This window comes from Aedes albopictus, chromosome 1 (assembly GCF_035046485.1).
Source record: "Aedes albopictus strain Foshan chromosome 1, AalbF5, whole genome shotgun sequence".
Lineage (NCBI taxonomy): Eukaryota > Metazoa > Arthropoda > Insecta > Diptera > Culicidae > Aedes > Aedes albopictus.
Genome location: NC_085136.1, coordinates 182,907,294 through 182,921,417, shown reverse-complemented (window position 1 = coordinate 182,921,417; position 14,124 = coordinate 182,907,294). Strand labels below are relative to the sequence as shown.

General features: G+C 36.7%; 1 protein-coding gene across 1 annotated transcript in view; it reads right to left on the bottom strand.

Moving 5' to 3' along the window:
- Window positions 1–13,641: 13,641 nt before the first annotated feature.
- The window catches only part of LOC109407160 (transmembrane protein 120 homolog), a 119,172-nt gene continuing 118,689 nt past the window's right edge, over window positions 13,642–14,124 (bottom strand). Inside the window, exons 6-7 of the mRNA XM_062845936.1 lie at window positions 13,933–14,085; window positions 13,642–13,867 (exon numbers count right to left, since the gene is read on the bottom strand). Coding sequence (XP_062701920.1) covers window positions 13,808–13,867; window positions 13,933–14,085 — 213 coding nt within the window. The 3' untranslated portion in view covers window positions 13,642–13,807. The remainder of the gene's footprint in view (window positions 13,868–13,932; window positions 14,086–14,124) is intronic.

Here is a 14,124-nt window from a genome sequence, read left to right as displayed (position 1 = left end):
GAACTCGTTGACACGATGACTCGAAGGCTTGACACGATGGCGTCCTCGCTCCTCCTGATTCGGTGGCGATGGCGGCGTTGTAACGATGCCGCTGGCGCTGCTGATTGGCGGCAGCGATGGAAGTCGAGCTCGTGCGGTATGGCCGAAACTAAAGCAGCGGGGGTGAATGGCGGCTGGGCGGAGGCCTTCCGACTTTTGCAGGACGAGAACGTCCGGATTCGCCTTCCTCTTCAGAGGGAAGCCCCTTTTCCCAATCGACCCGGCTTCGCGTACCTTTCCGCTAGGACCGAGCGGAGTCAAGGGAACTTCCAACCGTCGATTCAGGTCTCGATCCAGCGTACACTAATTGGCGGTGTACGGGGATCGCGTTCTCGATCAAAAAAAAAAGATCCAGGGGGTTGTAACTTGTCGGATCTTCACCGTCGGTTGATTGGCGACCGCGTTAGATTTCGCTTGGTTTGACGAGCGACTTCACTCACCCTCGTTTGACTGCCTCCGAAAGGAGGGCCTTGACGGGTGCACGAGCTCCAAAATGTCCGTGCTCCACGGACGGAAATGGCGGGCCCTGGTTTCGCCACAAATGGTTCCCCGATCCGACTCCGGTCGAATCCATAAAATTCCAGCCCGTACCAAAAAGCGCTTCGCGCTGTAAAGTCCAACGCGAAATCACAAATTAATTATCTATATCAATTCAAAACACAATTTACTACAAATTACCTTTTTATACGTTTCAACGAATTCACTAATATAAATTTCGCGGATTTGGTCAGATATACTGACGTTGGCAACGAAAAACTGTCGATTAAGGAAAATTATGGTCAAGAACTTAATAGCACTAGAAATTCACTCCAATCATTAATTACCTTTGTCTAAAAACCACTATTTAATCTTCAAACTTCAAAAACTTCAAATTTAACTTACTATGCTTCGAACTCTCGCGATACTTCTAATCACCAGCCGTACTTGAGCGACAATGATCGAGCTTAAGATCTATGGCAAGCATGTAACTTCATCTTGAACTCAAATCTATTATTTCGAATATTGCGCCAAGCAATTTTAGGATGGCGACATTGAGTTCACACCATCGGTGAGCCGACAAAAACCGAGTACATAAACCATTATGGTCGGGTTCGTGCTAAATTCATATTGGATAACAGTTTATAGCACGATCTTAGTTAATGCACAAACCCGCAGTCGACATAAACAAATTCAAATGTTGTCGTACTGATGACGTCATTTTGACTTTACTTAACGTTTCGTCCTAATCGATTTATAATTACGTTACTCTAATTCAGTTTATTCATTTTAATTCAGTTTATTATTTTACTTAAAAACCTGAATTAATCCACCTATGGTGAACAGACCCCTTCTTACACTTATTAAAATTATTGTTGTATTATTCGTATGTAAGATTGTGATTTTTGGTCATTCTAGAAAATATTGTAGATTTGGCATCAAGTTGATTGCTTTCCATAATATAATCATCGACCATGGGCTCAACTACCAGAAATGCCAGCCAGAATCTCCTAGAATCTTGTATGAAATGTTCAAACAATAGCTTACATATTCTGGAATATTGTATCTCTTGTTAACTGCCAATCTATTAATACATGGGTAAGAAAATCATCGAGATACACTTTGTCAAATATTCTTTATCAGTTGAATAAATTAGATCCAAAGTACTTGGGACTCATGGTTATGGCAGAGAGAAACAGACGGCTGAGAAATTTATTATGATACATTTTATCAACAATCTCTCAATAGCGTAAATTTTATTACTCCTAAGTACTCCTCGAAAGATATCTCGGAAACAAAATGTCCAAACGGAATGAAATTCAATAGCATACTATTAGGATGCTGCACCTTCCATTTGCTGATGAGAGAACTCAAATCGATTGACACATCGGTTGATAGACGGCTGAGTAATTTATGGTGATACACTTTGTCAAAAATATCTAAAATAATTAAGTTGTTCTACTCCCTAGCACTCTTTGAAAGATATCTCGGTAACCGAATGTCCAATCAAAATAAAATTCAATAGCGTTCTACTAGGACGTAGTAGCTTTCATTTGCTTCCAAGAGAACTCAAATCGGTCAACAGACGGCTGAGAACCGTGAGTGACATTTTTTTGTAACATACATATACACACACACATACACACACGCACATACAGACATTTGCTCAATTCGACACACACACACACACACACACACACACACACACACACACACACACACACACACACACACACACACACACACACACACACACACACACACACACACACACACACACACACACACACACACACACACACACACACACACACACACACACACACACACACACACACACACACACACACACACACACACATACAGACATTTGCTCAATTCGTCGAGCTGAGTTGATTGGTATATGTGACTCGACCCTGCGGGCCTCGGATCGAAAGTCGGTTTTCCAAGCGGTATGTATAACCTTCTTATGGGTGTAAGAAGGGTAAAAAGATAAAAACGTCAAAAGCTATAATTACATCAATAAAATTCAAAATAATATTTTGTTTAAAAAGACAAAAAACGTCTAACGTTACACCATTCATTGTGTTGTGTACGCTCGACACCGCCACCGCGAGATAGTCAACTTTGAACTTCCGACCGAAACAGTTCGCAATCAATCGAAGTAATTAGAATCGACCCCGACTTGTACGAAACGAACCGAACATCCGAAATACTGTTTTATTAGTTTAGTTTTAGTGAACAAACCGCGTCTTTTTATCCCAGTGAAAGCCCCTCCATAATACAGTCCACTTCCAACCGGGCCAGGGATGGCATTGCGCACTGATAATGTGCACAGTGCAGCTCATTTTCATATTAAAACCGCACACACTTGCACTCACACTGAGGAGGATGCCATCCCTGAACCGGGCTACCGGTCCCGAATCCGTTCACCCTGCAAAATCCCCGTTCCACGACGGAACAATGTTAATGTTTCTTTGGAAACACATTTTGATATTGACAATGCCCTCGAAACTTTGACTAGTACTATAGTCGAAGCTAAAAGCGCATTAATACCAAAGTGTGAAGTCAAATTCGACTCAGTTATTATTGACGACGATCTGAAACTTCTGATCCGTCTTAAAAACGTGAGAAGAAGACAATTCCAACGAACTCGAGATCCTGCTTTGAAAGTAATCTGGCAGGATCTTCAGAAGGAAATTAAAAAACGTAAAAAACTTTTGCAAATAAAGTTTCTCAATTAAACCCCGGCTCCAAGCCGTTTTGGAAATTGACAAAAATTTTGAAAAGCCTCAGAAGCCTATTCCTGCGCTGAAAGAGGATAACAAAATATTATTAACTTATTCTGAAAAAGCATAAAAACTTGGCAAACAGTTTGAAGGGCGCATAATTTCAGTATAATAGGTCTCACTAGTCCAATAGAACATCAGGTTGCCCGCGAATTCAAAAACATTCTCAATCATGAGAACATTTTCGACAATTAATAGGGCACTGATTTGGACGAAGTGAGATCTATTATAAAGAAGTTTAAGAATATGAAAGCTCCGGGTGATGACGGAATTTTCTATATTCTCATCAAAAAACTTCCAGAAAGTTGCTTTTCATTTTTAGTTAATATACCTATTTAACAAATGTTTTCAGTTAGCATATTTTCCTGAAAAATGGAAAAATGCTAAAGTTGTGCCAATTTTGAGGCCTGACAAAAATCCTGCCGAAGCTTCTAGTTATCGTCCAATTAGCTTACTGTCATCTATCAGTAAACTTTTTGAAAAGCTTATTTTAAATAGAATGATCATTCATATTGAGGAAAACTCTGTTTTTGACAATGAGCAGTTCGGATTTCGCCATGGACATTCGACTACTCATCAACTTTTACGGGTAACGAATTTCATTCGTTCCAATAAATCTGAAGGATACTCCACTGCACTATGGGACGGCTCCATACAAAGTGATGGCCAAAAAAATTTTTTTGGTTTTTCCGCATTTTTTGAAAATATTCAAGTAAGATTAGCAAAACATTAGTCAAATTTATGTATTTTCATCACATCTGGAAGGTGTAACTAGTATTTAACCCAGTTAGGAACTACTTATTCCTGAAAATAAACTTCAACGTTTGTTTTTAATTTTTGAGGCAGTTCAAAGACAAATCAAAAGTAGAATAATATTGCCATGCACAAGATAAAATAGGAGAGGTGGAGGTGGGGGCAAATCTGAACCCCCCATTTTTTTTAATGTTATATAAGAGTATTGTTGTATCAATCAGGTAATTTGGTAAAGAATTGTTTATCAAAGAGCAAACAGCCCCCCCCACCTCCAAATTGTCTGCCACACAATATAAACAAGATTTTCGTGAACAAAAGAAGCATTTCAGTCCAGATGGGTTGATACAGTTTGTGTATGGAACGATATTTTTCTATCAGTTTTTAACATAAAAATAATTAAGAGTGTAACATTTTTAAGACTTAATTTGACGATTAACAGTTCCACCTTTGAAGCACTGTTTAATGTGTACGATTTATTTTGTATGTGCTCGCATAATCAATAATCGTAATTAACAAAAAAAATAATAGAAAAAATCCATTTTTCGGGCTTGTACCAATATGACGTTCATCCGCAGCTATCCGCAGCTGGATTCGCGTTTTGCAGATAGTATGGATTCCAAACTAAACTGTGGAGGCGGTCTCTTGAGACTGCTCGACCCTGCTTGTTAGATATAGACCAACTTAGTCAAAAAATGTTGTTTTTGTCAATAATTACTCATGTTTTACTAATTTCAATGGGGCACGTTCGGTGTAGTACTAGATTTGTAGTAATGAGCTGAATTTTAGTATGGTGAGAAGGTCAATTCTCCGTTTCTGCAATGTAATGGTGCAAAAAGCGTGGGTATTATGATTTCTTGCCTAATTTGATGCTGTTTGAGCAAAACTTTGGATAACTATGTTGTTTATGTTGCAAGAAATGGAGAAAACAACAACGCTGTTGCCTAAAGTTTTGCTCAAACAGCATCAAATTAGGCAAGGAATCATAATACCCAAGCTTTTTGCACCATTTCACTGCAGAAAAGGAAAATTGCCCTTCTCACCATACTAAAATTCAGCTCATTACTACAAATCTAGTACTTCACTGATCTATCCTATTAACCTTGTAACCCCAATAACAAACCCGTTTTAAAGTTCAGACAATAACATTTCCAACGGGGGATGAAATTCCAAAACTACACCGTTTTTTCATCGAGAAAATTGCATTTGTTTAAAATGCATTTTTTCTACAATTTTCACTATTTTTCTAAATCTGATATCTGTGGCGCAATGAATTTCCATCACAGAGGGCTGACATTTTGGGAATCTAGGTTTGAACTATCTGACTATCAAATGGTATAAGACACGTCATTCAGGGCAAGTAAATTTTCCGATTTTTGGCCACCACTTTCCCCATAGTGCACTGGTGTAGCACTTCTTGACATCGAAAAAGCATTTGATGGTGTTTGGCACGAAGGCTTCATCGTAAAATTGAAACATTTAAATTTTCCACTATATATTATTAAAATTATTCAAAACTATTTATCAGATTTGAACACTTCAGGTAAACTATCAAAATTCCAAGTCAGATAGATTACCTGTAAGAGCTTGTGTTCCACAAGGCAGTATACTGGGGCCAATCTTACACAATTGATTGATGCACCAAGCGAAAAGAAGAAGAAGTTTTGACATCCAAGCGGTGTGCCGTCGATTAGATCCTCGTCGCTGATTGGTCGATGGATGTAAACGGCACACCGCTTGGATGTCAAAACTCTTCTTCTTACCGCTTGGTGCATCAATCAATATTTTTACCTCCGACTTACCTGATTGACCACAGGGATGTCAAAAATCGTTATTTGCAGATGACACAGGTACCTCAGCCAAGGGGCGAAGTTTGCGTGTCATATGTAGTAGATTGCAAAAAATGTTTAGATATTTTTTTCTTCTTATTTGCAAAAATGGAAGATTTCTCCAAATGCTTCCAAAACTCAACTTTATCATATTCCCACATAAGCCAGGAGCTCTTTATTTGCAACCCTCAAGTAGACATGTTGTCACTATGAGGGGAACTCCAATAAATTGGTCGAACGAAGTTAAGTATCTAGGGCTCATACTAGATAAAAACTTAACTTTTAAAAACCACATAGAAAGTATTCAAACTAAAAAAAAAGACACGGACAACGTCTTCAGCTTTCGGCTGTACAGACTGTTTTAAACTTAACATTAGACAACACGCAGGTGAAAAATAAAGCCTGCAAAAAATCTTAACTGCTACAGCAAATGAAATGTAATATGTTATTAATTAGTATTGATAATAGCTTAAATTTATTTTACCAAATTGGGATGACAGTGTGTTATAATACACAGAACACCTAGATTAAGTTGAAAAATGTAAAAATTGATTGAGATACTAAAAGATTATAAAAAAAATCCTGTAGGCGTGTGGGGTGACGGTTTGGATAACCCGTGGGGGTTCGTATTGGCACTCTGACAGAGACCCTCAAAGCAGGCCTTTTTGCTTGCTCTTATCTCGGTCTTAAGCGCGGCTTTTGCAGCGGCGAACACCACCCGCCGTTCGTTTCGCTCTTCCTTAATGTCTGGTTTAGACTGTTCAATGGGACATGTTTGGTCTTTGGATAACTATGTTGTTTATGTTGCAAGAAATGGAGGAAACAACAACACTGTTGCCCAAAGTTTTGCTCAAACAGCATGAAATTAGGCAAGGAATCATAATACCCACGCTTTTGGCACCATTTCATTGCAAAAAACGGAGAATTGACCTTCTCACCGTACAAAAATTCATCTCATTACTACAAATCTAGTACTACACCAATCTGTCCTATTGAAACGAGCATGTGAGTTGCAAACTTCTCAAACATGTTGAATCCAATGGAATGGCGTGTTTAGACTGAGCAAATGACTTGGGTGTCCACTTTTATGCTCTTGCATGCATCTCAATTAAAGCGCGATTCGTGTGAGTTGAATTCAAGTCATCTGTCAACTGAGCACGATTTGAACAATGTAAACACATTGTTAAACTCGTGCTCAGTTGACAGATGACTTGAATTCAACTCACATGAATCGCGTGTTCAGACGGGGCAAGTGAGATGATTTCGTTTGACTTGAACAAACAAGTTGAACATGTCCAACTTTCGTTCAAGTCAAGTCAGTTGCTCAACGTGTTTAAACGTTCAATTCGCATTCACTTGGGCATTTTCCATTGACTTGAATCAAGTCACTTGCTCCATGTAAACCAGGCATTAGAGAGTTGCAGAAATGGAGAAGAGGACACAATCATTGAAGTACTAAATTGAAAGTAGTGAGCTGGATTTTTGTATGCTGCGATGATCAATAGGACAGATAGGTGAAATACTGGTTTTGTTGTAATGAGCTGAATTTTTGTATGGTGAGAGGGTCAATTCTCCGTTTCTGCAATGAAATGGTTCAAAAAGCGTGGGTATTATGATTCCTTGCCTAATTTGATGCTCTTTGAGTAAAACTGTGGGCAACAGTGTTGTTGTTTTCTGACACATTCTACGGGCCCCGTATCATCAATACCAACTTTTCAAAGTTGAGTAATGACATATTTGACATTTTTATCACATTCTACATTACTTTTGTCATCCAAAAATGTATTCGACATGATATTAGTATGACAATAAATATAAATTGAACGACGATTAAGATTAACATTAAAATCGTGATTTTAAGTCTTTTAGGCACACTTTTCATCCAAACTATCGTATTTTAAACACCAACACACTGATTTTTCAAAAGTATTCCATCATTTGTAGATAAATGTAAGTAGATTTTTTAGCAAAAAAAGATTTTCAATCGGAAGACTTTAAAACTTTGAAATATGGCTGATCATAGTATGGGTTTTTATTGCGTTGTAACGTCACGAAAAATCAACATTTTTAAATTTTATTCAAATACGGAAAACGTTACAAATATGAAATTTTGTATGCTCTTTGTACTCGAAAAGATCTTTCAAATGAGCTAAAAAAAAAAGAAAATCGGTTCACGGAAGCCTGAGTTTCACCTGGTTGAAGTTTGCGTTGTAACGTCACGAAAAAAAGTTCTGTGGAAAAGACCAAATCTTTCTGGCTTGGACGGCTTCTGAATTGGACAAACGTAGTCCTATATTCAAAACAGTTTCGTTCTCGTTGTGTATGAGCTCTTTTTCGAGATTGCACTGTAATAATGTAAAAACTTTTAATCGTCATCTAATACCACTCAATCCGAAAATTTCTGTGATATGAGTGGCCAACAGGCGAAACACTGACTAAACTACAAAGTTATTGAGTTGGTCAAAGACTTACAGTTGATGGACAGTTTGATTTAAAGTTCCACCAACAGGCGGCGCTAGAGAACTTACAAATTTTAAATTTCATTAAGGATCCATTTTACATAAAAATACGATTTCTTAAAGAGATGAACCAGCCTAGGGCTGAAAATCTCTATAATAAAGAAATAATAATAATAATAAATACGATTTCTTCGGTAACGTTGGTTGGTAAGTAAAGGACTTGCAGTTGATTTACCAATAGATGTGAGATTTTGCCATTAGAAGACGTTAGTTTCCATTTTGCAAAAGCAGGCAAGGGGTTAGAATTTCTTGAAAAGTATTCTACAAGCTGGAACTTTATTCACTTTGGACATATTGTATTCAAATCAAATTGTAATCAAAGATCAATAGGATATATGTACCATTCCTTGGCCTAATTTGCAAGCCGCCTTGACAATTTTGACCATAACTCATGAATTAAAAGCATTAGAAATAATATGTTGACCCTATTATACACTCTAGGCACTGCAAGTTTCACCAATAGGAAGTAAACTAACGTAAATATTCAAGAATTTACTTAATTAAGTTGAAAAGATTCGATGCGATGGTATGCAACGTTGGTCTATGGTACGAAAATTGGCCTATTAGTGGATACAACGTTGGCCTATTGCTTTCCATGCACTAGAACCACTTATTATATCATTTTTCCAATTATTTCTGCTGAAGTATTATCTCTGTTTGTTCACCAATCTTACTTTTAAATTACATTTTCGGAGCCAAATTCTCAAAAAACTATAAATAAATCACATAAACTAAAGTTCTTTCTTAATTTAGTAACGAAAACAACGCAACCCTATATTTGTGTTATATTTTTAAAGTCACCGCACAAAAAATCTTTCTTCCTGATCGTTCTTTGTGGTTCTTACGGAAGCAATGTTCTGACGTCACTTTTCGGTTTTGTTGACGTCACTTTATTGATTGGCCAAGATTTGGGTACATAGTGAAAAAAATGTCCTCAATATTCGGCCCACATTCAATTTGTAAAATAGTTATTATTCATTGAAAACAAATATACAAGGTCAAAATAGCGTCTTTGAACGTCGCATAAAATGTTCAGTTATTGAAAAGTCAATTCGAAATGTTCCAGAATCAGGCCATTTATGATCATGTGTATAGCACCCACTAAGCCGAAGAATCATGGCGTCTACAAAAGCTAAACAAAATGACATTTTCATTCAATTTTAATGATCCAAAGTGCTAAATTGAAACGAAATGTTACAGTTGTTTGGCGCATAGCTTTTCCGATATCCAGTTATGCGTGTTTGTTTGAGTTTTTGGTTTACGTTGAGATAGGCCAAACGAGGGGACTATGCCAACGAAGCATTCCGATACCCTATATAATTCTTAACTCTCAAAATTTAATTTGATTTGATTCACTTATTCCTTAGATATAAGAGGTAATAGAACACAGTTAAAAATATGATTCTGCTTAAAGCGCTCCATCTTTGTGTAGAGCTAACCAACCAAGTCCAAATTACAGATAACAAGATGAGGAACTATCAGTCAAAATTTGAGAATTTTTGATATATTTTATAAAAAGTTACGGCTTGTTGAATGTGTTTTGGGTAATTAATTAAAGTGGCATGCCTTTCAAAATTTGCAACTGCTACCACTGTGTGGCAGAAATTAATACCATGCGGCTATTAAACTAAAAGTCTAGTGATCTACCAAACAACTTTAATGAAGCAACCATCTTTCCAATTAATCACGATCCTAAGATAAGTAAAACTAATAATGTGCATGCCCTCTAGCGCCTCCTAATCATACGACCCATCAATTGAAAGTTCTTGACCAGCCAAACAATTTTGTCGAGGACACCAACTGTCTAAATAGTTAGGATCTTGAAATATATGGGATGGATATTACGTCAGTGTTACATCTATTTTTGATATAACATGAATCACCGACAAACAGACGTAACACCTACGAAATTGAAACTCATATATCTCGGGCTAATTACTTAAACTTTAGACTTTTAGAATGTTGATGTCTTTGGAAAAGTTGTTTATCTTGTCAAGAATTTTCAGTTTAAAGGCCGTTTGGTTCATGTTTCTAACTGACTAGTGGTAGTTGAAATTTTGAAAAATAATGCACTTTATATTTATTCAAAAAATATTCAACATGTTGTAACTTCTTATAATGTGCCCAAAGATTTTGCCAAAAAATAGTTGCACAACTAATCAAAATTTGTTGAAAACTTTTTGGAAAATTCTACACTATTGTAAACTTTTAATAAGCGTCGCCCAGTGTATCTGAATCTCACATCAAATAGTAAATCAGATGTAAGTTTTTGACTTATCAAACAACTTTGCCAAAGACACTAACTCTCTAAGTAAATATGTCACATATATAGGATGCATTTTTTTGTCAGAATTAGGTCTATTTGTCTCTGGAGTCACAGAAATTGATGCTCCTAGATGGTATGCAGATCCTCAGGTATGTCTTTGGTTCAATAACTGCTCGCACATTTTAAAGCGTTTTAAGTGAATCAATGACATTGCATAAATTATTGAAAAAATGTTTAATTCGACGGCGTGATTAGTTTTATGCCGCGAAATCTAAATATCTGGCGGTGCGAAGTAATGAATATCAACGGTTTAGTCTTTGAAACAATATTAGATGAATATGGGTGGTACTAGGCCGAAGATGGGTACCATTAACCTTCATGAAGGAGTTTTCATACTGCTGATAGCAATAACTTGGCCCTCCGAGCCATTTATCACAAAACGGATTTTTAATAGAATAAAGTTGCTCTTGGAGCAGTAAAAATAAAGCAATAATATATTCACAAATTCGGACAATTTTGTCTGATTATTCTGATTCAAAAACGATGTGCATTTTCGTGACGTTACAACGCGAGCAGAACCCTGTTTGAAACTGAACGGGCGTTGTAACGTCACGAAATGTAAAAGTCGATTATCCAAAAACGAATCCGAAATGTATATGTTTTATTTCACTGCATTGAAGAACAAACCAATATATTTCAATGGTGGGAGAAATTTTCAGTTTAAAATAAAAATCCGAGCAAATTTTTCAAGATGTTGGTTGCGCGGTAGAGGGGGTCGAATTCTAGCGCGTTGTAACGTCACGCTACAAATACGCATTTTAAACAAGATTTTCCAATGAAAACTAAATGTTAAATAGGTCAAACCTATCGGAAAGGAAATTTTACAAGGAATCTGAATATGATAAAATATTTTGAGGTTTACAGTCGTTTTTATGAATTATAGTGAAAAGTTTGACTACGAATGCGTAGAAACGTTGTAACGTCACGGTAGAATGTGCCTTATCTCAACGGCGTGATGAGTTATATGCTGAAAAATTTAAATATCTGGCGGTGCGAAAGCGCGTTAGTCTTTGGAACAAAACTAAAAGAATATGGGTGATACTAAACCAAAGATGGGTGCCGGTGTCATTAATTATCATGAAGGAGTATTCATACTATTGATAGCAATAACTTGGCCCTCCGAGCCATTTATCACAAAACGGATTTTCAATAGTATAAAGTTCCCCTTGCAGCAGTGAAGATAATGCAATGATATATTCACAAATTCGGGTAAATTTGGCTGATTATGCTGATTCTAACATGATGTGCATTTTCGTGACGTTACAACGCGAGCAGAACCCTGTTTGAAACTGAACGGGCGTTGTAACGTCACGAAATGTAAAAGTCGATTATTCAAAAACAAATCCGAAATTTGAATGTTTTATTCCATTGAATTGAAGAACAAACCAATAAATTTCAATGGTGGAAAAAAAATTCAGAATATCATAAAAATCCGAGCAGATTTTTTAAGATGTGGGTAGCGCGTTAGAGAGGGTCGGATTCCAGCGCGTTGTAACGTCACGCTACAAATACGCATTTTGAACACGTTTTTATAATGAAAACTAAATGTTCAATAGGTCAAATATATCAGAAATTTTACAAGGAATCCGAATATGAAAAAATATTTTGCGGTTTACGCTCGTTTTCATGAGTTATAGAGGAAAATCTGGCTACGAATGCGTCAAAACGTTGTAACGTCACGGTAGAATGTGTCTTCTCCATTTCTTGCAACATAAATAACATAGTTATCCAAAGTTTTACTCAAACAGCATCAAATTAGGCAAGGAATCATAATACCCACGCTTTTTTCACCATTTCATTGCAGAAACGGAGAATTCAATCTAGTACTTCACCGATCTGTCCTATTCAGCTCATTACTACAAATCTAGTACTACACCGAACGCGCCCCATTGCCCTTCTTACCACACTAACATTCAGCTCATCACTACAAATCTAGTACTTCACTGATCTGTCCTAAAGGAAGCAATCGGTGAAGTACTGGATTAAGATTGAAAATAGTGAGCTGGATTTTTGTATGGTGAGATGATCAGTTCTCTAATAGGACGCAATCAGTGAAGTACTAGACTGAAAGTAGTGAGCTGGATTTTGCAATGAAATGATGCAAACAGCGTGGGTTATATGATTTCTTGACTAATTTGATGCTGTTTGAGTAAAATTTTGGGTACCTGTGATGTTGTATTATTTATGTCTTGCAACTTCAACAACACAGTTACCAAAACTGTTGCTCAAACAGCATCAAATTTGTCAAGAAATCATATAACCCACGCTGTTTCCACCATTCCATTGCAGAAATGGAGATTTGTTCATCTCGCCATACAAAAATCCAGCCCTACTTCCAATCTAGTACTTCACTGATTGCGTTCTATTCTGCAATGAAATGGTGCAAACAGTGAGGGCTATATGATTTCTTGCCTTATTTGTGCTGTTTGAGCAAAAGTTTTGGGTAGCTGTGTTGTTGTATTATTTATTTCTTGCAACTTCAACAACACAGTTACCCAAACTTTTGCTCAAACAGCATCAAATTAGGAAAGAAATCATAAAACACCTTTTCATTGAAGAAATGGAGAACTCATCTCACCACACAAAAATCCAGCTAACTACTTTCAATCTAGTACTTCACTGTGCGCCATATTGAATTTCATGAAAGTTACCAAAATCTGCAATCAGTCGCCACCTGCGCTTTTTATCTTTGCTCATCGATATTTCATTTCGATTTCGCTGAATGTAAAAGTGGAAGAAATTATTATAACTCATCATGTAACCGAATGGCAGGGCCGCAGATTTGTTTGTTTGTTTGACTATGCAAGCGCATGGGTATTCTGTCAGTTTAAAGGCGGTATACATTGTTACAAAGCATTTATCACAAAACAAGTCTAAAACGGGAAGTTTCAAAATAAATAAATCAGAACAAATAGTTTCTTATATGTATTTTATTCAGCTACCCTTTAGTCAACAATATTTCTAATATGTATAGATAAACCTCATCAGCCTGAGTTAATTATACATTATTGTTTTAAAATGCCAAAAAATCATACATTGTTAAACCACATCATTCATGCAAAGAATTTTAGTTGATGATTACTTGGTTTTATCACATTCATTGTTTGAACCAGTCTCGTCCTGCTTAGATTTTTCGCCCTGGAAAAAGTATTTTTGGTTAAAATATGAATAGCATGCTAGCATGAACATAAATAATGAATTACCTTGTTGTGGTGACGTGCTTTCATGGCCCACGATAAACTCATCAATCTGTAGCGTTCCTTTATACGACCTCTTAGCTTTTGTGGGACAACCAACATGGTGGTTGTAGTATTACCAATAAACAAAACCAAGAAAAGTACGCTAAGAACCGGAATCTGTAATTTAGGACAGAGTAGTCAAAAATTATCTGTTGT